This window comes from Gavia stellata, chromosome 2 (assembly GCF_030936135.1).
Source record: "Gavia stellata isolate bGavSte3 chromosome 2, bGavSte3.hap2, whole genome shotgun sequence".
In the NCBI taxonomy this organism is placed as follows: Eukaryota; Metazoa; Chordata; class Aves; order Gaviiformes; family Gaviidae; genus Gavia; species Gavia stellata.
The window spans coordinates 28,461,986-28,486,249 of NC_082595.1; the positions used below are offsets into that span (position 1 = coordinate 28,461,986).

General features: G+C 38.5%; 1 protein-coding gene across 1 annotated transcript in view; it reads right to left on the reverse strand.

Annotated features, from left to right (window-relative positions):
- Positions 1–24,264, reverse strand: part of RYR2 (ryanodine receptor 2) — a 443,307-nt gene that overhangs the window by 295,373 nt on the left and 123,670 nt on the right. The window contains exon 4 of the mRNA XM_059830672.1: positions 14,238–14,342. Within this exon, the coding sequence (XP_059686655.1) occupies positions 14,238–14,342 (105 nt within the window). The remainder of the gene's footprint in view (positions 1–14,237; positions 14,343–24,264) is intronic.

Below are 24,264 nucleotides of genomic sequence, written 5' to 3' on the forward strand. Positions count from 1 at the left end.
TTAACTGTGGATGAAGCATTTAAACATTAAGTCAATTTGCTGCAAATTTTCACTGGGAAACTTGAACGGCGGAATTTCAAAAACCTACCAAACACAATTCAAACACCTAGAAAAATAGCAAACAGTTAAGTCTCTCACCTATATACTTGAGATAGTTCCAGGACTTAGGAAAAAAGATCTGTTAAATATTCAGTTCAAGAGTTGTTGTCTCCAGTTTCAAGCCAAACTGAGAAAGGACTCAGCATTTTGCACCCTGTGGGATCACTAAAGAAAGAGAATTGGGGTCTTTCTTCTAGGCAGAGGCAAATGCTGTCTCCCTAATATGTTCCTCTGAAGGCCTCCAAACCCATCAACAAGTTCTTTCTTTAAAATGAAGGCTTTGTATTTCACTAAGTAAAGCACCTAAAAAGTAGTGACGCATGGCTGAGGAGAGAGAATAAGAAATGTGACCTGCAATTCTTTGGAACAGCCAAAGATTTTTATCAGTTACTGACATTATTACAATTTGGACAAATATGTAAGTTCTTTTGAAAAAGTAGAGCTATACACAGTAAACTGCTTAAAAGCTAACGAACACACACCACCTGGAAATGGAATTTTATGAAAAGAGCAAAATAGCACAAATACCCAGTTAACTAAAATAGCCTGCTGCTAAATGACCTACATATACACTAGGTTATGTGAATTTCCCACATCAAATAATCGACACTTAAAAAAATGTGGAAAAACAGGATTTCCAAATTTGTCCCTTTCCTTCTGCTCTGTATGTACCATTATATTCTGTGACTCATCCGAATATTTTTTAAATAGAAACTTCTTTCAAGAAAAGTAAGTGTTCTGCATATTTATCAACGGACTATCAGCTACCAAAAGCTGCTTCAGGAGTGGAAGCTGCGTGTATTGCCATAATTACAAGCACATTCCACAGCCTCAGCAGTATCTGCACAAATAAGCATTAACCACAAAAATCATACACAGGACTTCATAGCCCAAATGAATTAGGTCTAAAGCAGATGACAACACCCAATCAAACAGGAGTCAGGTTTACAGCTAGCAGCCTGTCTGGGTGCCCCCTGTTCTTTTCCAGTTTCTCTGCTTTGCTCTGCCTATTTCCAAGTATGCTGTTTCCATAAAGAGAAGTAAGGAGTGAGCTTTTACTACCATCACATTAAAAAGGGAAAACAAAGTCTTATCTGTTTATGTACAAAGAGAACGACAATTATTTGGAGGACTAAAGGGCAACTAACTGTCTAAACAGCAAACAGTGGAAAAGGCTGCAGCCGAGGCAGAAAGAGGAGACTGCTATGGAAAGGGAGGACAATATTCAGAGCTCAGCAGCTACCACATTTATCATTTAAGGATCAACATCAAAGGCCTTACAAAAGCAATGAACAAGGGGATAATACCTCCCCCTCTCACTTATGATGTTGACAGTACTTAAAAGCACAGGTTTCAATTTTAATTTGGGAACTAACAGATAACGACAAAGAGCTCAGGAAGAGTCAAAAAGAGCATACTTTTTTTAACCTAAATGTATGTACGTGTATGTATATATATATATTTTACAGGCATGCTTTTGAAGAGGAAGGACTCAATCCAGACTGCCTGCAGGAACTCAGCAGAAGCCTTTACTGCAGCTGAGATCCCACAGACACTCCAAAACGGAGCCTGCTGGCACAGGACCCACTACCCATCACAGAGACAAAACGCAGCTCAGCAGACTGGCAGCACAGGCTGCTGCAGTCGGCAGCTCCCTTCCCAGCCAGGGCTGCCCAGGAGGAGCCTGCAGTCCTGCCCCTCACTGGGACAAAGCCCTGCCCACAGAGTGGCGGCTCAAATGCTCAAAACTAAAATCCAGGTTTAGGAAAGGCTGAGTTATCCAGATACACGTTGAGGCAAGATCTTGGTTTATAGTTCCTGTCGAGTTTTGAGCTCATCCCAAGCCCTGCGACCCTGCTGCTCTGAGGTGAGCTTAGCTGAGGTGGATGATCCTGCCATTCAAAAAGGCAAGATAGCGCCCTTGTGAAGAGCAGAGGTTCACAGCCTCTGCTGCGCTCAGCTCCCAACCTAGGCTATAAATCAGGCACTGGGAGCCCAGAGGCAGAATCTCACCTCTGCAAACAGAGCTGCTCCCTGTTCTCAGCCTTCCTCTGTTCACTTACACCCCTGGTCCTAAACCCCTTCATTTCTTTCACTTTCCTTCCCCCCATCCCCAACTCAAGAGTTGTTGCCATCCTCATAAGTAAATTAAAAATGGTAATTCTCTATGACAAGAGAGAAACAAAAAACAAATCTGCCTATTAACTTTAGAACTGGAATAGTGTAACTCTTACAGTACAGTAGTACTTAAATACTTAATAGAGACCGATACACTCACCTGCTTGGAAAGCTTTGGTTTTACTGTCGTTATTGAAACAAAATATTTGATGGCTCTCCAGCATGACCTTCCAAACCCAGAAACCATACCTTCTCAGTGAATCAACACTACCACAGTAGCCAAGGAATGGTGACTGTGGTAGTGTTGATTCACTGAGAAGGTATGGTTTCTGAGTTTGGAAGGTCGTGCTGGAGAGGAATGGCTGGGCATCAAAAGAAATCAATTTTCCACAGACAAATAGTTGTTATGTGTGAAATAACACCTTTCTCACCAGACTGTCATTTTTACTAAGATACTGTAGATTCACTCAGTGATGTAGCTACCATGGATTCAAATTTCTTATTGCCATGGGGAGATGCAGTCACATACATGCAGATGTATCCTCATGCTTGTAGTACCTATCCAGACCTGTTCAGCGGCAATGTTCAGTGACAACCGTCAGGAAACCACGCACATTTATCACCGACACACCACACAAGCAATGCAGAGATAAAGCCTGCTCCTCCCCAAACTCAATTCCTTCCCATTTCCTGTTCTGGACAGAAATCCAGTCTGCTCAGTCTCACAGTCACAGCTCTACCTCTTCTTTTCTTTCAAATGCTACCCCTGTTGCCGTCGTTCAAATGTTATGTCTTTGGAGAGGACTATTCACATCCAAACTTGAACAATATGGAACTCAATGACGCATATACAGCATCATTAGCATCAACAGCACTCCAAGGTGTTGAACCCTGAAAGATAAGGAGAGTTAGAAACAAAACTACATTAAGAAAATCTTGACTGAATTTGAATCACAGAATCACTACGGTTGGAAAAGACCTGTAAGATCATCAAGTCCAACCTGGAAAAAAAAAACAAAACAAAAAAAAACAAAAACAAAAAAAACCCAACCCCACCACACAACAACAACAAGCCACAACACACCAAAAACCAACCCACCCAACACCACACAGCACCATGTCCATCAAGCTACATCCCACAATGCCACATCCACATGCTCCTTGAATACCTCCAGGGAGGGTGACTCTACCACCTCCCTGGGCAGCCTATTCCAATGTTTCACTACTCTCTCAGTAAAGAACTTTTTCCTAATATCCAGCCTGAACCTCCCCTGGTGCAACTTGAGGCCATTTCCTCTAGTCCTGTCACTAGTCACTTGGGAGAAGAGACCAACACCCACCTCTCTGCAACCCCCTTTCAGGTAGTTGTAGAGAGCGATGAGGTCTCCCCTCAGCCTCCTCTTCTCCAGGCTAAACAACCCCAGCTCCCTCAGCCGCTCCTCATAAGACTTGTGCTCCAGACCCCTCACCAGCTTCGTCGCCCTTCTCTGGACACGCTCCAGCACCTCAATGTCTTTCTTGTAGTGAGGGGCCCAAAACTGAACGCAGTATTCGAGGTGCGGCCTTACCAGAGCCAAGTACAGAGGCATGATCACCTCCCTGCTCCTGCTGGCCACACCGTTTCTGATACAAGCCAGGATGCCGTTGGCCTTCTTGGCCACCTGGGCACACTGCTGGCTCATATTCAGCCGGCTGTCGATCAACACCCCCAGGTCCTTTTCTGCGGGGGAGCTTTCCAGCCACTCGTCCCCAAGCCTGTAGCATTGCCTGGGGTTGTTGTGGCCGAAGGGTAGAACCCGGCACTTGGCCTTATTGAACTTCATCCGGTTGGCCTCAGCCCATCGATCCAGCCTGTCCAGATCCCTCTGCAGAGCCTTCCTACCCTCAAGCAGATCAACACTCCCTCCCAACTTGGTGTCGTCTGCAAGATTAGGGTGTTTTTTAATTACCACAGAAGGTATTGGTACGGTACCTCCTGTAGGATCAGCACACTGAACACATTTCAAGAGGAAGAATCCCCTGTGTAATCTTCCAGCTGCAGCTGCTATGAGATCCTACAGAGCTGCCTGATAGCAGACTACTTTCTTGTTATGCAGCGCTGCAGACACCATTAACATCTTCCACGCTCCCAGCCTGTATAGCGCTGCTATGCATTTCCTACACTGATAGCATTTTGCACCAGCCATCTAAATATTCTTTAAACTTGCTAATATAAGCCACTAAGATGAGACAAAAGATTCGTCTATTTTTGAAATTTTGCATCCACCTAGCAGAAAACTATCCCTACAAGAAGCCATTATAACACAAATGTAAATTTGGATAGTTTTCATATATATTATGAGATGTTTACACAGTGCTATTAACAATCTGTTTAAACATATTGTATAATTATTATTTTCATTCTCAATATAATTGTATAACTTGGCAAAAATGAAAGTTATTGCTATTTAGCATACGGTCTTGGGCTTTACAAATAATTTGGATTACAGCTCTGTGCATTGCAAAAGAAGGGGGAAATACAGGGTTTGAGTATCACACTACCCAGGGCTTCCCTCAGCTGTGAGATTAATGTAAAGTTGGACTTTGTACGGTCAGTAATAGGAGAGCTGTAACAGGCAGGAATTATATATAATCATGAACAATTTATATTTCAAAATACTTCGAGTTTTGAGGTTTTCTATTTTCAAAAGAATTATGCTAATTTTTACCAAAAAATTTTAACAAAATTAAGGCAAACAGAAAAATGACAGAAAGTGACAAAAGTGACCTATGCAACCTTAATTTCAGTCCATTCCTGTCACTGTCTCATGACACAGCCTTCCACATGTCCATTACCTTTTCAACATCAACTCTGCCTCGTTCACAGCATCACAGAATCACTAAGGTTGGAAAAGACCTGTAAGGTTATCAAGTCCAACCATCAACCCAACACCACCATGCCCATTAAACCATGTCCCGCAATGCCTCATCCACACGTTCCTTGAACACCTCCAGTGACGGTGACTCCACCACTTCCCTGGGCAGCTTATTCCAGTGTCTCACCACTCTCTCAGGAAAGAAATTTTTCCTAATATCCAGCCTGAACCTCCCCTGGTGCAACTTGAAGCCTCTTCCTCTTGTCCTGTCGCTAGTCACTTGGGAGAAGAGACCAACAGCCACCTCTCTGCAACCCCCTTTCAGGTAATTGTAGAGAGCAATAAGGTCTCCCCTCAGCCTCCTCTTCTCCAGACTGAACAACCCCAGTTCCCTCAGCCGCTCCTCATAAGACTTGTGCTCCAGACCCCTCACCAGCTTCGTCGTCCTTCTCTGGACACGCTCCAGCACCTCAATGTCCTTCTTGTAGTGAGGGGCCCAAAACTGAACACAGTATTTGAGGTGCGGCCTCACCAGCGCCGAGTACAGGGGCACCATCACCTCCCTACTCCTGCTGGCCACACTATTTCTGATACAGGCCAGGATGCCGTTGGCCTTCTTGGCCACCTGGGCACACTGCTGGCTCATATTCAGCCGGCTGTCAATCAACACCCCCAGGTCCTTTTCTGCGGGGGAGCTTTCCAGCCACTCGTCCCCATTCAACATGTCTACATTCATGATGTAGAAGAGAGGGTCATCACTGAATATTGATAAAAAAAAGTCTTCTGAAGACATAATGATTAAATGCCATCAATTTTATGATGTTCACTACTGTAATGCTAATCTCAGAAATACTAATTCAATTTTCACAATACCCCTGTTGACATATCAATACATTTAAAGAATCTAAAGCACGGGTCGATTAAAGTCAAAGTATACACAAACCAGGTAGTTCAGTTTAAGATGCCTAGGACCTAATTTCTAACATTATTTTACATTATATGTGTAGCTTCAATCAGCTACAGTCCTCAACACCTGCACAAATCAGTCTTGAGGTACGAAGACATACAAAACCAGAAAAAATACAACTAGCAATCACTGTTTAACTTACAGATTATAACTGGTTAGCTAGACTGACCTGGTTTAAAAACTTGGTGTGGTAATAGCTTTGGAGAATCATCTAGTAGCATTAAGAAACGAAATGGTTTAAGAGACCATCTTGGCTTTACATGGAATTGTGTATCAAAACTGACACTCTTCAGCATTCTGGAATAACATTTGAATGTGAGAATTTGGGGGGTTTTATCTCTTTATATTTTATTTTGTCTAAATACCACGTAGTAGGCCATTTCCAACCACTGCAACAAATGAGTTGTGTGGTTCTAAAGACAAATTTAATTGCACCATTTCCAATTTCTTCGTGCTTAAATTTCATTTAAAAAAAAATAAAAACTCTTCCAAGACTTAACAGGGTATCTTTACTGAATAGCATCAGTACTTTGCCATCCTTTATGTTAACTAGCTATAGGTTATAGGTGGCAAGGGGGTAATACCTATAGAATTGACTGGTAAAAAGCAGAGAAACAGACAATCCCTTTATTTTTCGCATCCAAGCTAAAAGCCCCACAGCACACCTTGAGTTGCCCATCCTAATCTCTCTGCCAATATATCTCAGCTGTCATCATGTCAGCTCATTACATCAAAATGCCAGTTTTGGTGACTTCCACATCAGCCATTTTCAGTCAGTAGCTTTTTGCCCAGCTATTCTCAGTTTCTTTCCTAGGACCACATGGAATCTGAATCAATTCTTGTTTCAGTCCTTGTGTCTAGTCCATGTTGGAGCTGTGCAAAGCTGCAGTCTCAGGGAAAGGTTAAGTCATCTTCACCGTCTCCCCCTCAAATGCATAGCTTTTCCGTTCCACTTCAACAGCAGAATTGAATTGGCTCCAGTTCTCCTTGCACTCAAACCCACTGCAACAGTGCCTGAGTGTTCCAGTAACATCATCTCTCACATTAGTTTTCTCTTTTCAGGACCAGTGTCCAGGTTTGCAGAACACCCAAAAGCATCAAACAGAAGTCTACTTCCATCTCTGAACTTCGATCTGTATGAGAATGGCACAAGCGCAATCAGTCAAAGAGCAGATCTGAGAAAATCCAGCACATTGATTTAGCATGAAGTCTTCGGGCTGCATTTGTTATAAGTGCTTAAATGCCTTTCCTGAGAAAGAAAATGTGAAATAAGATCCTTTGTCTTCCCCTCCACCCCTCACCCCATGTGAGACCATCCCTCAGGAGTTGATAGTGGCATTGACAGCGTTTCACATCTTCATTACCAACCAGGAGGAAGCTCAGAAAATCTCCATGGCATACAGTAGTAGAAAAGCACAGCTGCTGTGCAAATAATGTGAAAAAAATGCAGAAAACTGCACCTAGAAATGTTCAGTAGACAATATCGCAACTAAGATCAATTTGCAGGAAACTAGCAAAGAATTTAAGCCTACATCTGATTTTGCGTAAAAGTAAACAAATTTCAAGCATATTAAGGCAAATAGGAGCCATTTTTTTTTCTATATAATGAAGTCTAGGAAGACAAAGAGCAAAAAAGACTTCAAGTTTACTCAGAGTTTTTCACTCAGAAAGTAAAGAACAAATACAGTGTGATTTGCTGAATCACTTAAAATCATCTCAATATAAATGCTAGAGAGCCCTACACTATCCTGATGTATTCTAGCACATATTATATGGTGTAATTCAAAATGCAGAAATTGTAACTACATATACATTCACTTTCTTGCTACAGATGACACACAAAGAAATCCTTACTTATTTCAGTATTACATTTTTTATAGTAAGCAATCAAAAAGCTGACACTTGATGTGAAAGGACCCAAAAGCAACTGAGAGAAATCCATCTGGTTCCATACAGGGTGAGTGAGTTTGGTGCATCTGTCCTGCAAGAGTCATTAAAACACAATTCCAATAGAAGCACATTACATTCCCAGTGCAGCTGATTTTACTAGCGAGCAATTCATGTAGCATGAAGCCTAGCCATTAGCAGAGGAATTGAACTTTCCACCCACTTTGCTGATAGAATTGCAAAAAAATCCAAACCCCATAGCAGTCTCATACTCTTCTATACACACCTGAACAAAAAAAAGCCCATGCACACACCTCCTGTTGGCAGAACAAAGCACAGATCAGCAAACAGGAGCTCCAGAAGCTCTCACCAGAATAGGTGCCTCTTACTCTACACCTTCCCAGTGAAATGAGATTTTGCCGTGAATGGATGGTACAACAATAAAATCGGGATGGCTTGGCACCCACTCATCTTCTGGTAGACCAGAGTGAAGAGAATGCTTTACCACTGACGACAGAAATAATTAAAGCTGCTGTAAAAGACAGTTTACTGAGAGTTCTCAATCACTTCAATGAAAAGGTGCAGTTAAGAACAATCGTCTGCATGGAATATAACATCTCTTATCCACACAAAGACATACACCATACTGGCAGGTGAAAGCAAGTCACGTAACACATGTATTTATATGTGTCAGATAGATATATTGATCGATCAATCAATCTCGTCTATTTACAAGGGTATGGCATGTAACATACAACCAGGAGTCTTCAAATTTCAATGGCCTCATTTATGATAATTATGATGGAGGACTATAAAAAACATCACAAGACAAAAGAGTAGTACATTATTTATATCATGAGATGGCTGGATATATTTCAGAAAACGCAAACAAAGCAAGTGTAACTTGAGGAATCACAAGCTCTTATTGGTTTCAAAAGAAAAGCAGGTTTTTGTTCTAGCCAATATAAAAGATGTGTGACTTTGTGCTTCTTCACTCACTGTAAAATGTCCTTTAAATGCCAAGCTAATTTAATTTCCTGCACCTAGTCACTGTACCCAAAACTTTTTTTGATCTCTTTGAAGTAATAAATGCATTAGAATAGAATGAAAGTTCCAACTAGCCACTTGCTATATACAGATAGTAGCAGTGTTTTGAATCCTCATAGTCTCCCTTTAGAAAAAAGTAATTTACATTGAAGCATACCAAAAAAAATACCTTTGAAATATATTTCAAATAAGAGTTAGTAGCAATAGACTTTATGAAGGTTACCTTACACTTCATTTTAATTTGCTTACCCTCTTGGCAAATTTTTATTTTAATAGCTATTTTTTATGCAGCGTGTTTGCTTGAGGATGATTTCAAAAAACTTTCAGACAAGTCTAAATCATTTGCTGAAGCTAAGAAAACACCTGATGTTTTTCCAGGTCAAATATGTCTAGATAACTTTTCTTTTGGCAGCTCTAGAACTGTCACACAATAGAAAAGCGACTTGGTGGAGAATTTTGTAGAATCTGGAAAATTCACCTGTATGTCATCAACAAACACTTAAAGTAGGTAAGCTTGCTCAAGAGTATGTATGCTGGCCCTGGTTTTGGCCAAGAAACTGGTAATAATCAGCATCATCACCTACTTTGCCTACTATCTATCATGGCTGAAATCTGCATGCTGGATCTAAAGGTACCAGTCATTGTAAGATCTTTTATGAATCATCAGTATCAACAAGACACGGCATACTGAAAATAAGAATTAAGGTAATCCCTGGATATAGAGGCAGGATAGTCTGACCAGGACATAGGGAAATCATTTTCCTTGTCATAAAAGATGAGACTGGTAATAGTTGAGTACTATGTACAGGTCTGTTGAGTGAGTTTTATGAAAAAGATTTAAAACTCAAAACTGAAAGAAATCATGAAATTGTAAATCTTCTTCTCACACCTGAAGCCTGGCAACTTCCTTCCCATGTACTTGTGGCACCTCTTCTGAGCAGAAGACAGCAGTACAGAAGGTACACCACCACAAGAGCAGTTGATGGTAATGTAAAACAGCCAACTTTGCCTTCTTTTCCTCTTATAGGGACGTAAAGTTAGGTCCCTTTGTCCTACCCAATATCCATCACATCTGGAAGAACATAACTATCTACCTCTGTTTCTAACATTGTTTGTATTGTCCAGAAAGCTCAGAAGTTACTGAATACAAGAGTACTAATGGATAGATGGTCAGGCTTCATTTCCTAAGTAAAGTAGGGAAAATTTCCAGGAACTGATTTGATTATGGCATCTCAGCACTTTCACATGGAGAAAGTACAAAGTGTTAAAGAGCTCTTGAATCTAGTGAAGAAAGATTTGATTAGAAAAACCCAAACCAACCAATAATCAGATTAAAAAGAACCAGAAGCAAAACAACATCTTTGTGGTGACTGTTCCTGAATTATTCCAGAAAGCTGTGGATTTGCTTTCTCAGGATCATTCAATCTGATAAGCTTTAGTGAAAAACACAGCACTGGGCTCCGAAGAGGGCTCACTGGAAAAAATTTAACAACCAGGCTAAGAATAGACGAACTGAAGGCTTTTTCTGGTCTTAAATGCTTTATAAAAACCTAAGGATTTCCATTTTCATATTTCACCTGCTTTTGTAATAATAAAAAGTTGCACTCAAAACCCAAGTCAAAATAATTACAAAATAATACCTAGACTGTAGGCCCATCTAGGACAGTGCAGAGCAGCTATAATTCTACTTGCCTAAGAGACCAGAGCCCACATTCTGGGCACACATGTAATGATAGTCTTCATTTATATGATTATTTAATATTCTCGTGCCACAGGATTCCTCCCTTTTTCCTTCCCTTCTTCCATTTTTTTTTCTGTGGATGAACTAACAATAGAAGTAGTATATGCATATAGCACTCAAGTCCCCAGCAAAATCACAAATTTACCTGTTTAAAATGAAAAGTGTAAATAATACTGCCTGAGCAAACATACAGGTTGTAGTTTTATTTTTTTCAAACCAAAAACATATAATCAAGCTATGAATTTCAATGTTTTAATAAACTGCCAGAGCTAAGCATAGTATTTTAAAGGGAAATGATAAAACCTCAGAACACAAAGTAACTACTCCGTGCCTATGGCTAGAAGAAACAGAGCACTACACACATTCTTTCTTATGAAATTTCACTCATTTTCCACTGTTGCCTTTGATACTAGCATTCAGCTGATTCAGGACATAGAAGTAGGTATAATCAGATAGGTTGATCACTGATCCCATGAAGTATGGAAATTCTCATTTTGGGATTCTTGCACTAAAAAGGTAGGTATTTACTGCAGAAGTAATCTTGCACATTTAATACATACTAATTGAGAATTAAAATTAAATCCAGTTAGTACACATAGTTATTCTTTCTTAAGCACAAGGAAAGCTATTTATCCTTCTGACTCAAGTCAGCATGAGATTTTGTTCATATTACTCAACCATTTCATTACTGCTGACTTACCTGTTATATACTAGGAATACCTATTATATAAACACAGCATTCAAGAGATTACACTCCACAAAAAGCAAAGAAGCACAAGGAGACCACTTTTAAACACAGCAGCCTTAATGATTTCTAATGTAATGAAAAGTAATTGAGGACTGAAAGGACCTCCCTTTGCAGGGTTCTTTCCATTAGAAAACTGAGGTCATATTGAATCCAGTTTATAGTAACAATCTCTCAAGAAATTGCTATACTTTCTTCTCCTAAATGAAAGAAAACAGTTATTCTAAATAAAAAATTGATGCTGCTCCAGGAAGATATAGTGCTTCAGATGTATGCACAAAATTACCTTTTCTCATAAAACTTGAAGTAACCACATCAGTCATTAAATGCAAAACTCACATGTTCTAACAATTACTTCAAACAAATATGAAGCTGCCTACATAAGCACCTACCCTATGATAAATACCTACAAATGCAAAGGAAAACTTTGTATATTTTTCACAGAAACTACTTACAGGTACCAAATGTCAGTTCTGTTAATTTATCAGCAAGTACATATTAAGGCATTTTAGTATTATCATTTCTCTTAACTTCCAGAGACTACAAAGAAAAATAATGACACTGACAACGATATGATCTTGTTCATTTACAAGCTACTATCTTGAAGAATTTTCTCTTCTAATATCAATGTATCAGTATGCAAGAGACACACAGGCAGATTCCTAGCGCATTTGCACAGAAGCAGGCAAAATTTGCAGTAGGAATACATTCATTATTCAGTGAACACCAGCTATCTTGGTTGGTATAACTGTAATTCTGTATCTTCTGCTTATGTTGGCATTTAATAGGTGTTGAGAGCACAGTAAACTACTCTGTAACCAGGTACAACCACATAATGATCACACTCAGAGACTTCGCTTTATCTTTCTTGTGCACGTCTCAGAAGACCTGCGAGTACAGAGCACTGTACATCAGTACAACTGCCATCACTTTTCTTTACGCATGGATATGAATGCCCAGAACTCTGACCTTCATGGTTATGCACAGAAAACATCAATAATTGTTTCCAGGAAATACCAGATTACCATCAAACGTGGTTCTTCCAGCTTGGAGTATGTAAGTCCCTTCAGTCACTGTGCCCTACGAAAGTCTTTTTCTGCTCACATGTAGCGCAGAAAGTAGCCAAGAACTAGCGCAGATGTTCCACCTGAGACTTCTACAAAGGCTAAAAAGAGCCTGCCATCCTCCCAGCAGAATCCCCAAGCTCACATTTTCTAACTATTCTGCAGAGAACTTGGTTCTTTATTGCGTTTTCTCTGGACGTGATCTCTGTATTAAAAGTAAATAGTCACGTAACAGTCGGCTCCGAGACTCTGCTAAAGACAGGCCAACAGAAAATTTGCCAATTAATGTTATGATTTTTAAAAAAGTTTCAATACTTCCACTTTGAAAATTGAATGTTTTTTTCATTCACTCTATTCTGCCCTATAGCACTACTTTGACACGGACTCCCATGCACTTCCTTTAGTTTCTGCTCCTCCATCTGATGGGAATAAACATCAAGAAAACTGTTGCTCTACATCCTACTTCACACAAACGGCTGCACACACTTAGTTATCCCTGCACATCCTTAGGTTTGGACTGTGATTTTTGACATAATGCCTGTATGTACCTGTTCTTTTGAAGTTGGCTTTTTCTTCTTGTGGATTTGCTTGCTCTTGGTTTCAGTATTTACAAACTAAGAAAGAGAGGTCTCCGATTAGAAGCATGGACCTGCTTACTCTGGTACCACCTCTTCTCTCAGATGTGCTTTTCATTCCCTTGCTCTTGGAGTCAGTCCTTGGAACAAATTCTGAATGACAGCACACACTTTGGATCATCTCCCAGACTGCTCCCAGACTTCATTTCCCAAATACCATTTTCAGTCTCAGTGCCTGGCATTTTATGGGACTGACTACTTTATGTTAGTTTAAATTTTGCTTTCTCAAGGCATTCCCAGAAATATCAGAGGCACACTTCTCTCCTGCCAGCTTTCTTGAGTGACAGACTTATGGTTAACCCCTACTCTTTTATCTGTGTCATCCCTGTGCCTACAGCCAAACTTCCCATGTCACTTTTTCTCACTTACAGTTTACAGGACTTGGGCTGGAGCATGGCGTTCAAATTAACCCTACAGGGTGTATATGGAACACTCAACTACATCATAACAAATCAAACTAATTACACAGCAGAGAACATAAATTACACTACTATGATTTATTTGTAAATACCTATTTGCTAATCAAACAATTAACATTATTCCTATATCCTTCATCCCCCAGACTGCAAAAATGTGTTAGTTTCTATACTTCTTGCCCACCAAGACTCAATAATACTCTGTTTCCAGCTCTAAAGGTGAGTTACAGGACATTTTAGCTCAGGCCACATAGAACAATTTCATTGTTTCCAGAGAAAATCAGCACACACCCAAGTCATTTTAAGACTACTTGACAGTCTCACTTGATACAGTCAGAAATCCTCAGGAAGTTTAGCTGTTCTGAAGAAGTGATCAAGCTTTACATTTCACATTACAAGATCTCAAAACATTCTTGTAGCTCCACCATGCTGACCTGCAGCACATTGAAATGGTTGGGAATTTACAACTCTGGCAAGCTTCAGTGAAAGCTGCAAGTGTTTAGAATTTCTCAAAAACCAGACCATTCCTGTAGCAAAGAAGGAAAATCAAACTCAAGGAATTCGTGATGCTATAAGCTTGTGCCAGCCATGAAATTTGTGGTACAGTGGGAAAAAAATTGTTGTATTTTGCCTGATGAAAAAAGCTAGTATTTAATAACTTACCCCTTCTGCCTTTTCTTCTGTATTAGCCAGCATTTCCTGGAGGGCCCGTACTGACAGAGACTGCTCCAGCACAAAGGTGCAGATGGACAAATCAGGTGGAACATTCTAGGTGAAAGAAAAACATGAGATCACATTAGTGACAGCTTGGCTGAATAGCACTTTGCAATGCTTCTATTTTCCCTCACTTTCCATGAATCTGAAAGTTCTGCTTTATCCTTGAAGATATGAAAGCCAGCCACAACAGTTAAGGCTTAGCCAGCAAGTGAAGGGAAGCGATTCTTCCCCTCTGCTCAGCATTTGCAAGCTAACACCTGGGGTACTGGGTCCCATTCGGGGCCCCTCAATGAAAGAAAGAAACCAATAAACTGCATCAAGTTCAGCAGAGGATCACCGTGATTGTCAGGGCTGGTGCACTCACCCTGTGTGGCTGGGGGAGCTGAGCTCGATTAGCCTGGATGGAGGAGAGGAGGATCTTGCAGTTCTCTTTACAAATCTAGTAGTGATTACAGGGAAAATGGAGGCAGACTCTTCTTGGAGGTGCTCCATGAAAGGAACAGAAGCAGCAATACAAGTTGTACCACAGAAAATTACAATTAGATATTAGGGACAAAAATTCACCCTGGGAGTAGAAAACACTGTCAAAGGCTGCCAAGGCAAAGCGGTGAAATCTCCATATGGACGTTAGCATATGGAACATGTGTCTGAGACATGATGATCAGATTGTGGGGGGAACAAAATTCTGTCTTTAGGCTACTGATAGTAGCCAGACCTCATCCTTATGATGGTTTCCAGGTCAAGATGAATTTTCTGTAGGAGAAACATTAAACACTGAGTGTCAAGTCTGACCCAGTAGCTTCTCAGCCTTGCAGGGTGGTATGCTTCACCGTATTCTGTTCTAAGTGGGATAAAACCAGAGAGTCTTATAAAACTTGTCATGACTGAAAAAAAATCACTGTGCTATCGAAAAGCTAATTTTCCAGACTATCATAAAAATTGGTAATAAAATTCAAACAACTTTGTAATAGCAATGTCTAAGTTACAAAGTAACAAAGTAAAATTAGACTTTATAGGGGGATCTTTTCTTCTGTTAATAGAAGAATATGCAACTCCTACACACCTTTTTCATGCCTCCAGAACTTCTTTCATGTTCCTTCTCTTTTCCTTTTCATGTCAGTTGCATATTTTAGTTTAGGAATACTTTTACTGACTATTGCAAATCTTTTTAGCTTTGCTAAAGCTGTAAAACTGAACATTTATTCAAACTGTGTACAGTTTGAAGAGGCCTCTTCCAAGGCCTCAAACATTAATTGTAAAAGGTAGTTTCAAAACCATTTCATTCCCTCTTTTTCAAAAGTTAGTTTACTCAGAATACCTCACATTCGTAATAGCTTATTAAATTGTTGTTCATTACTCCTAACTTTACAGTAATTCAAGTCTGTTTATTAATTAATAGATCTTTCATTACCTGCCACTATGTATATTTCAATAAAATTAATGTAAAATGGTATTTTAAATTAAAGTTTTAGCCAGATCAAAAAGCATTAAATAGCACCTTCTTGTGCATGGGATTTTGACCTATTTATGCAATGATACTTAGGCACGAAATATTTTTAAGCCAACTCTTTTAGAATCAGACCTCTACCTACTTGTCAGTGTTCTTGTTACCATTTTTCTTTTGTAGTTACTCAGACACTACAACAGTCCTTTTCATGCTAGCATTAGGCCAACAGACAACTAATTAGATTCTCTTCAAAACATCCTTGCAATGCAAGTACTATCATAAGCCCTTATTTTACAAAGCAGGAAAGAGAGCACTCAAAGATCGCGGGTTGCAGGGTGTTGTTTCTGCTCAGTAAACACAAATACAATTTTCAAGTCTAGAAAGCCTCACAAAAATGAATAGCCTGGCAGTCCAGCTCACCCTCAGTTCTCCCCAGTGAAGACTGACTGACAAACAAGAGTCTGAAGAAAACAGAAAAAGATGCTCCTTACAAAGTGCTCAGAAATGATCCAAGGTTACATTTTCTGTATCTGTTTGGTTATAAGCAAACATGTATAAGCAAACAGTCTCCATAACAATGTTCCTACTATTATAACTGTTATTTAAAGTAAGACTTTTGCTGGCAGAATATGCGTCTCATACAATTTTGTGACCTATCAAAATTTTTTACTTCAAAACATATCCTATAGGTTATACACTCTAAAATATGGGAAATCCTGCATCATTTCACACAGTGATCAAGCCAACGTAACTAGGAACCTCCTCCTTCTTCAATTCCATTCTCCTTTATGTTCAAGATAACCATGAGCATTTTCTTCCCTCCCCATTAAAAATGAGGAATGAAGTCCCAATGAACTTTTTTCAGCTATTCTCATAGCAGGTGAGTAAGGCACACTTTGAGCAGCCAGAGAGTAATAAAGGAGAACTGTACAAGATTGTCTTGCTTTAATTAAGTGAGAGAGGCACCTTCTTCTTCCAGTCTAGCAAAATGTTAGAACCAGTTTCTTTTTCTCAAGACAAAGGGGAGAGCATGTTATCCCACCTGATCTCTGTCGCACGAACGTCTAGACATCCAATGGCCCTCAGAGAGCAATGCATTTCCCCTAAGAGCTGAAGGAAGATGCCTCTACTGATGCTAGTGGTGGGCATGTGAATCAAACTCTGGCAGTTTCTCACCCAAATCTGCTCTACTGAAGATCCAACAGGCATGGCTGTGTACACTGTACAACAATCATGGCATAGACATACATGGGACAGATGCAGAACTGCCAAAATATTTAGCTCAGACAGTTACAGCTCTGCTCACCCTTTTACAGTCCATTTTAATGCTGATGCTTTTAAAGCTCTCGATTTAGAAGACAAGGCTTCAGGCTGGCATACAGACACAGGTTGAAGGGTCCCATTCCAAATAGCCCCTTCCACAAATAATTGCAGGTAATTTTAAACCTTCATTTAAATATACTAAAAATTAATTTACAGTGCATTTTCCATCATTTCAAAGCATAAAGTAAAAATGAGGAAGGAAAAACACAGTCTTTGCCAGTCCTCTGATTACCTACCTTATCTCTCATATTACCTCACATACAGACGGAGGAAGGAATATGAAAAATAAAGGCATTCTGTGTTATATGGCAGCCTAACACTCCCTATCGAAAGGTATCTTCATACAAATTACACAGTAGTTTCTAGTGCCCAGTCTGCAAAGTGACCGCCTAATTCTAGGGGCTAAAATGAGAATCTGTAGCAATCAGTTTGCAGTATCAGGCTTTTCTGAGGACAGGTCAAATGTGTGGGCAGGTATTTTAATGATTGCTTTGCTAGACTATGAATACACTATTAAATAATGAAGAATTTTAAAGAAGATACTTTGCTACATGTCTAACAACCACCCACCAATGCACTTTTAACAAATAGCAAAACAACCTGTAACTAGCTGCAAATTTTCAACAGTTAAATGGTAATAATAAATCTTCAATTTGAGCACAATTTATACCCCCCAAAAATGATCACTGCTCGAAAGCGGATGTCTCAATGGACAGAAATATCCAACTCCAGTATTTCTCAGAGCTTAAAACATTACTGATTATATCTGCTAGTTTTTGTTTACAAGATTTGTCTTACTGTCAATTATTTGTCTAAACAATCATAAGTCAGTCATAATTACAACCTAACATGCAAGTAGCTTGTTACAAAAAATAGGTTATAACATGAATAAACTAGAAATTGTATATTAAATTTCAGAAGGACATAGGTACTGTTAGGAGTAAAATAATAAATTACAATTAACTCTTTCTATAGATCCTTCATCATTGTTTCTAATAGCACCTACAGTCAGCAACATTAGACAAATTAAAATAATGTAATTCCCATCTGCAATTTTTAAAGCATATATATTACTGGAGTAATTGCTGGATTATTTAGAAAATTGAGAATTCTTTATTCTTCCTGCCATTTTAAATTTTATTTATTGTATACACTAATTTTCTGTAGTAATATTTGCATAGTAAATTATGCTTTACTCTGTGGGAGGCAGATTTGCAAATTAGGTAATCATACCCTTTATTAAAAAGGTGTTCTGAGCAAAGCTTTTGAAATGCTATTTAAAAATACCTCTAACTCTAGTCCAACACATAACTGAATCATGGATACTGGACATATTCATTACGCACTATTTCAGTTTTTAGCGAAGTATTATTTACAAGCACACCATACTCCAGTGTGATGACAATGAAAGCAAGAGGCCAAGATGCAAAACGCAATCCTGCTGTCATTACTCTGATGATCACACAACGCTAACAAGACACAATAACGTATGACCTGCTCATATGATATGATGCATATAATCCTGTGAATATAAACTGAACTTCTGCCTCTCATAAATATTAGTACAAGACTGAAGAATAATACATCGCATCAGGAAACACAATTCTGTTTCTAAGAATAAGCAGCTTTACCTCAGCTTTATTTCTCTTCCTAGTCACTTGCCAGCTTCCTAGTTGTTTTCCTAGGCTCATGGCTATTTTTATTTCTCTTCTAACCAAATTCCCAATGAAATGGACATGCAGATAATTCATGTCTAACTGTATACTAAATATTCACACATCAGTGCCTAAAAAAACACCTAACTAAGCAGCCTGATTTACAAAGCATCCACAGTTTGCATCATTGTCAAAAAATAAGATGGGGGTGTTCATAACTTTTAAAAAAGTAGCACATTTATTAGATGCCTAACTTTGAGAACCCTGGTAGGAGGATTCAGAAAATTAATTTTAGTACAGAATTTAAGCAAAACATCTGTAGTCCTATTTGTGGGAGTAGCCTGAAAGAAACTGAACCCATCATCTATTTTCAAGTTACATTTAAATTTATACATCTCAGTCTTTTTGGCAGTCCTTTCTACTTAAATGAGATTCTGTCTGGTGACACTGATGAAACACACTCAATATTACCAAGTAAAAACATCCATTTCTAAGACTCTACATAGAAGGCATAGCTTTCCATGTTTTCAAGCTTGTCATCAAAAAGATGGACCCCTCACAGAAATACATGGCTCTGACGACAAGTCCCATCAGCCAAATAGGATGAATCATATTCACCAAAACCCAAAAGAGAAAAGACAGAGAATGAATTATGAGTCTTATGGTTTCTATTCTAGAAGAGAGGACCCTTCAATAACAGTGTCAAGCTCCTGCATGTTTATCATTAGCAGACTGTGAAGGTTGCCTGGCCACCTCCTACAAAAAACTTGCTTTCAGTTGCTTATGACTATTTCAGTCTGAAACCAGCACTTTCTGTACAAGGCATTTATAGGACGCATCTGAAACAGTTGTTTCCATCAAAAGCAGAGAAGTTTACAACATTCAAAACTTTTTATGTTACTACATCTGAAAACTGTAGTGTCCTCATATATTTGGAAGAGCGGTTTGACAAGGGAGTGGCCTTTTGTCACAAGTATGCTTTTCTAAGAAAAACTTTGAAAATCCAATCAAGTTCTATTTCCCTGAAAAATGTCATTTTTCACATAGTGAAAAGTTTCTTGTTAACAATGGAAAACTCTAAAGATTCCTTGTCCACAGGACAGCTGCTTCAGGGGATAAAACTGGAAAACTCACAGGAATACCAGGAGGATGAAACCAGAACAGAGTCTGAAATAAAAAAGCAAGGGAAAAGGGAAAAACAGCTAGTGGTGGAACTGAGGTCAGACCCAAATACACTGCAATGAATTAATTTTCAAAGCCTAAAATACAAGACAGGTCCAAGTCCTCAGCAGTTCTTTTGAATCATGTTGGTTGCCCATGCCACTACATGCTGATCACCTGTATTTTAACGTATCTTGTTAATCTGACCTAAACAACTCATTGTTTTAATTTTCTAAAAAGATTCTCTTCTTTTGGTCACAAAGTTTCCCTATTTTATCCATGTTTCTGAGTGCAGAATTCTCTCATAAATGAAGTGTTAAATTTCACAAATCCAGCAGTGAAAAAAAATCTTGACACACTGAGCATGCTTTCTGTCGATGTATCAAAGATAAACACTAATCAACAGTAGTTGATGTCTTATCACGAGGAGTTACTAGTTTTTATCCCCATATGAGTTAGCACAGCAGTGAAGACCAAAATCCTTCCCTACTCTTATTTCCAGATAGTGAATGTCATCTGCTGGTCACAGGGGAACAGTTCCTTGCCAAAGAAAAATGCGTTACCTGAAACTTAAGCTGTACAAACAGAAGGTTTAACAACATTCAGAAGGAAACTGCTTCTTGGGTTTCTCCCCTCTCACAATCACCTTTAAAAATCCATAAGAAAACTATTTCTACTTCGGCTGTTGTTACATAAGTACAATTATACTCTTTTCTTTTATGCTTGCAAACAGCGTGAAAGTTTTATGTTACAAGTTTCCAGTTTTTGCTCTTTGGAAAGAACTTTGGTTCTGAGAACTGTCAAGGGTCATGAGGGTATTATTAACACAGCAGACTGCCCTAACTGCTTGGAAGTTGTAATTCCCAGTATGATATTTACTATCTTTATGGATTTAGGGCCTCATACATTCCATCTCTAAGAAGGATACGTAAAGAGGTTTTTTCCTCTTATCCTCTGTCTCTCCCTCTGGTCTCCTTTCTAACTATAGGTAAGTCCAACATATCTACATTACTGAGAGCTGTTTCTCTTTTTTATCTGTTCTCTGAAAATTTAAAACTCAGCAACAGATAAAAGTGATATTGGGTAAGGAGCCATACAACTACATTTCAGCCTTGATGGATAAACCAACTCGACAGCCATTACAACATATGCTGCTATAGCCAGAAGCTTAGATGAACATTAGCTAATAGTATATCACCCAACTGCAGTGTAAATGTCTTAATTTTTTAGGTAATTAGGACAATTCCATGCTAATTATTAAAATAAAAAAATCTCATAGGATCAACAGTGCTACAGAGGTTCTAGGCACACATCCAACTTAACAAAACATTTTTTGTTTAACTTCACGCTGACCCTGCAAATTCTACCTTATTATGCTAATCTTATGTGTATTATTCAAAACTCTACAGTTCCCTTTTATTCTTAGAGATTATGTTGTGTTTGTAGCTACTGCAACAAGTTATGGAAAAATGTAGGATATTATCAGTTGAGAGTGTACCATTGCTTTAGAACCTGGAAGGAAGCAGCTACCCTTTGATTCTTGCAGTATTAGAAAGATGATCTTCACGAAATACTATTTTGCCCCTCTCTGGAAAGCATAGCAGACACCCAACAGGAAAATCTTCCTAATCTCTGACCAGATTTATTAAAAACCATGCACATTACAACAATCATATTTCAAAGTAGGAATCCTATAATCTTTCAGGATCAAACAAGTAGGGCAAATGTGCACGTCTTTTGTGGCTGTAATAATTGACGTGGCCTGACCTGTCTCAGTAGAAATCTTACCTTCACATAATAACCAATAGGACATTATTTGCAGAGATTCTCTTACTGTTAAATTTATCCCATAGCTGAAATCTTGACAGTGGAATTATAACACATAAAAACGAAATCCAGATAAACATAAATACTAATCCTTCCAGAATACCCTACACCAACCCAACCCTAATGAGCAAAGGATTTTATTGTAAGTTTTCAACTATTATGCTTTCCATTTTATATTGCTGAAATCAATAGTCAACCTGTGTAACTAGGAAAATTGGTGCCTATCGAATATTGCTGGAATGGGGGACTTGGAATTTATCTCTGAGTCACCACTGACTTGTCCTTAAATGAAGGAAAGGAGATGCATCATCAGCTCTCTCCTGGGCAACACAGTTTCAAAGTAGCAAAGCATACAGAGCTATCAAAATCCTTTGCGGCAAGATGCAACAATGCACTTAGGCACTTACAGTACTAAATTGCATATTAACAGTCAATATTTTTTTTTTTTTTACACATATGCAAAATAAATCAGTTGTTATAACTAAAATGAATAATGCATACATTCTGTTTTGAGTCAATACTCATTCCTGTGCTTCATTCAATTTAAAAAAGTATTCAAAACAAATGAAATGCAATCGCCCACGGAATCGCCCACCAGCATTACAGAAGCTAGATGTGGTTCATTCAAATTTAGGTGTGCCAGCCCCTACTGGCTGGCAAAAAATTAATAAACTATAAAGCCAGTTTATGAAGATGAATAGTATACCATACCTCAGTTCTTTAGTTCATTTTGCCCCTCTTGTTATGTCTTAAAGGTAATATGTCCATTCTGATTCAGGCTGGGTATAATGTTCCGCAGATTATTTTGCACCCCAGACTGTTTTTATCTGATTTATTTGATTTAAAATAATAATTATATCAAAAATTATACATCTATCTTAAAAGGTATACACATTCACCTCTGTAATGTAAAGCAACTCAATTAGAATGATACATTGAATGTTGTTCACTCAAAAAAACCCGTATCTTTAATCATTAAGTTCTTGTAGTCTTAGAGAAACTTCAGCAGATATTTGGGTCAGGGACAGAAAGACTTGAGGAGTCCTAAAAGCAAGGACTATCTGCCAGGAAATTCTTCTTGGATTTCGGGATATACACTGTCAGAGTTTCACTACTCATAAAAAGTGCAATAATACTTTCAAACATAAACATCTTTTTAAATAAATTTCACCATGTATACTCAGAAATTGTGGCTTATCTGTAAGTGTATAAAGCCCCTGCTTGACTGTGCATGGCACTACATTTGAGCATACGCTGCATGATGTAAAAAACAAACACTATGTACCTTTATTAACTACAAAAGCAAAAAGCTTGGAAGACTAATCAGTGATTATTAGTTCAGCTTCTTAAAGATTTGAATTTCGTCCTTTTTTGGTTTAAAGGTGCCAAAATACTGTTACTAAGCCGTTAAGCAAACAACTGCTGCTTTAAAAGATTCTCTGCTTATCATTCAGTAACATACCAGCACAAAAAGCTGCCACAAAGTACCATCTAGACAGAAATACCAACATGCGTTTCCCAGCAAACAACCCACCTGCCTCAGAAGTGAATTATGCAAGAGGCAATAAAGCAAGAGGCTTAAAAATTCAGAGACAGTGAAGACAGTCTCAAGGAGCTGGCAAACTCCGTGGACTTTTACTCTTTTCCTGCTACTCATGAATGCACGTTCAAGGAGGGAGTATAACAAGAAATTTACAGATATCACCTCTACATATAACTATCACATTCATTTAGATCATTCACCAACCTGGAGTTTCCTCCTTGACCGTATTCAAGTTCTTTCTTTTCAAAATTTCACATTTTGACATCACATAAGATGTTAACTACCATATCAAGACCTTTGCAGATACCTATTATGCACAACCACATATTATTTTCTAGATGCTTTTAATTTTGTTTTACCAACATCTCAACTTTCACCTTACCAAGCAAAGATGTTCCACTCCTCTACTAAGGTGCGTGTCTATGCTGGGGATTTAACATAACCTTTCAAATGCCTTTGTTTGGTATTGCTTTATTTTCTAAAAAAATGAGAAATCAAAAAATTTCCACATTCTTGCAAATTTTCCAAAATAACCAGAACTCTTCTTAATTAATTCTCCTAAGGAATCCACCTTTTCTATTAAGAATTATGTCGACAATTATGTTTATGTGAAAATAAGAGCTTTAATGGAAACTATAGATACAACTAACCTCCATGATAAATAAGCTGGAAACAATGGGAAAGAATTCTTTTGCCATTTTGAGTTTATAAAGTGAGACTTTTATAGTCACTAATCTGTACCCATACTTGCAACTGTATCAAAAGAGGTCAAATTAATTGTTAGTGTACTACTGACCAAATCTCATACCAAATATGTCACTCAAAGCATATTAAGCTTTATTCTTACACACTAAGCATGTTTCTTATTTAAAGTAAGACCTCATTGGAATTGTACTTCATGTCTATGGACCTTTTTGCATTGGATAATAATTAATTTATACACCCTGGAGAAAGAAATTCTGTACTACTGGGCTTTCCAATTTATTGAATAATGGGCACTCAAGTGGTTTCTTGGCA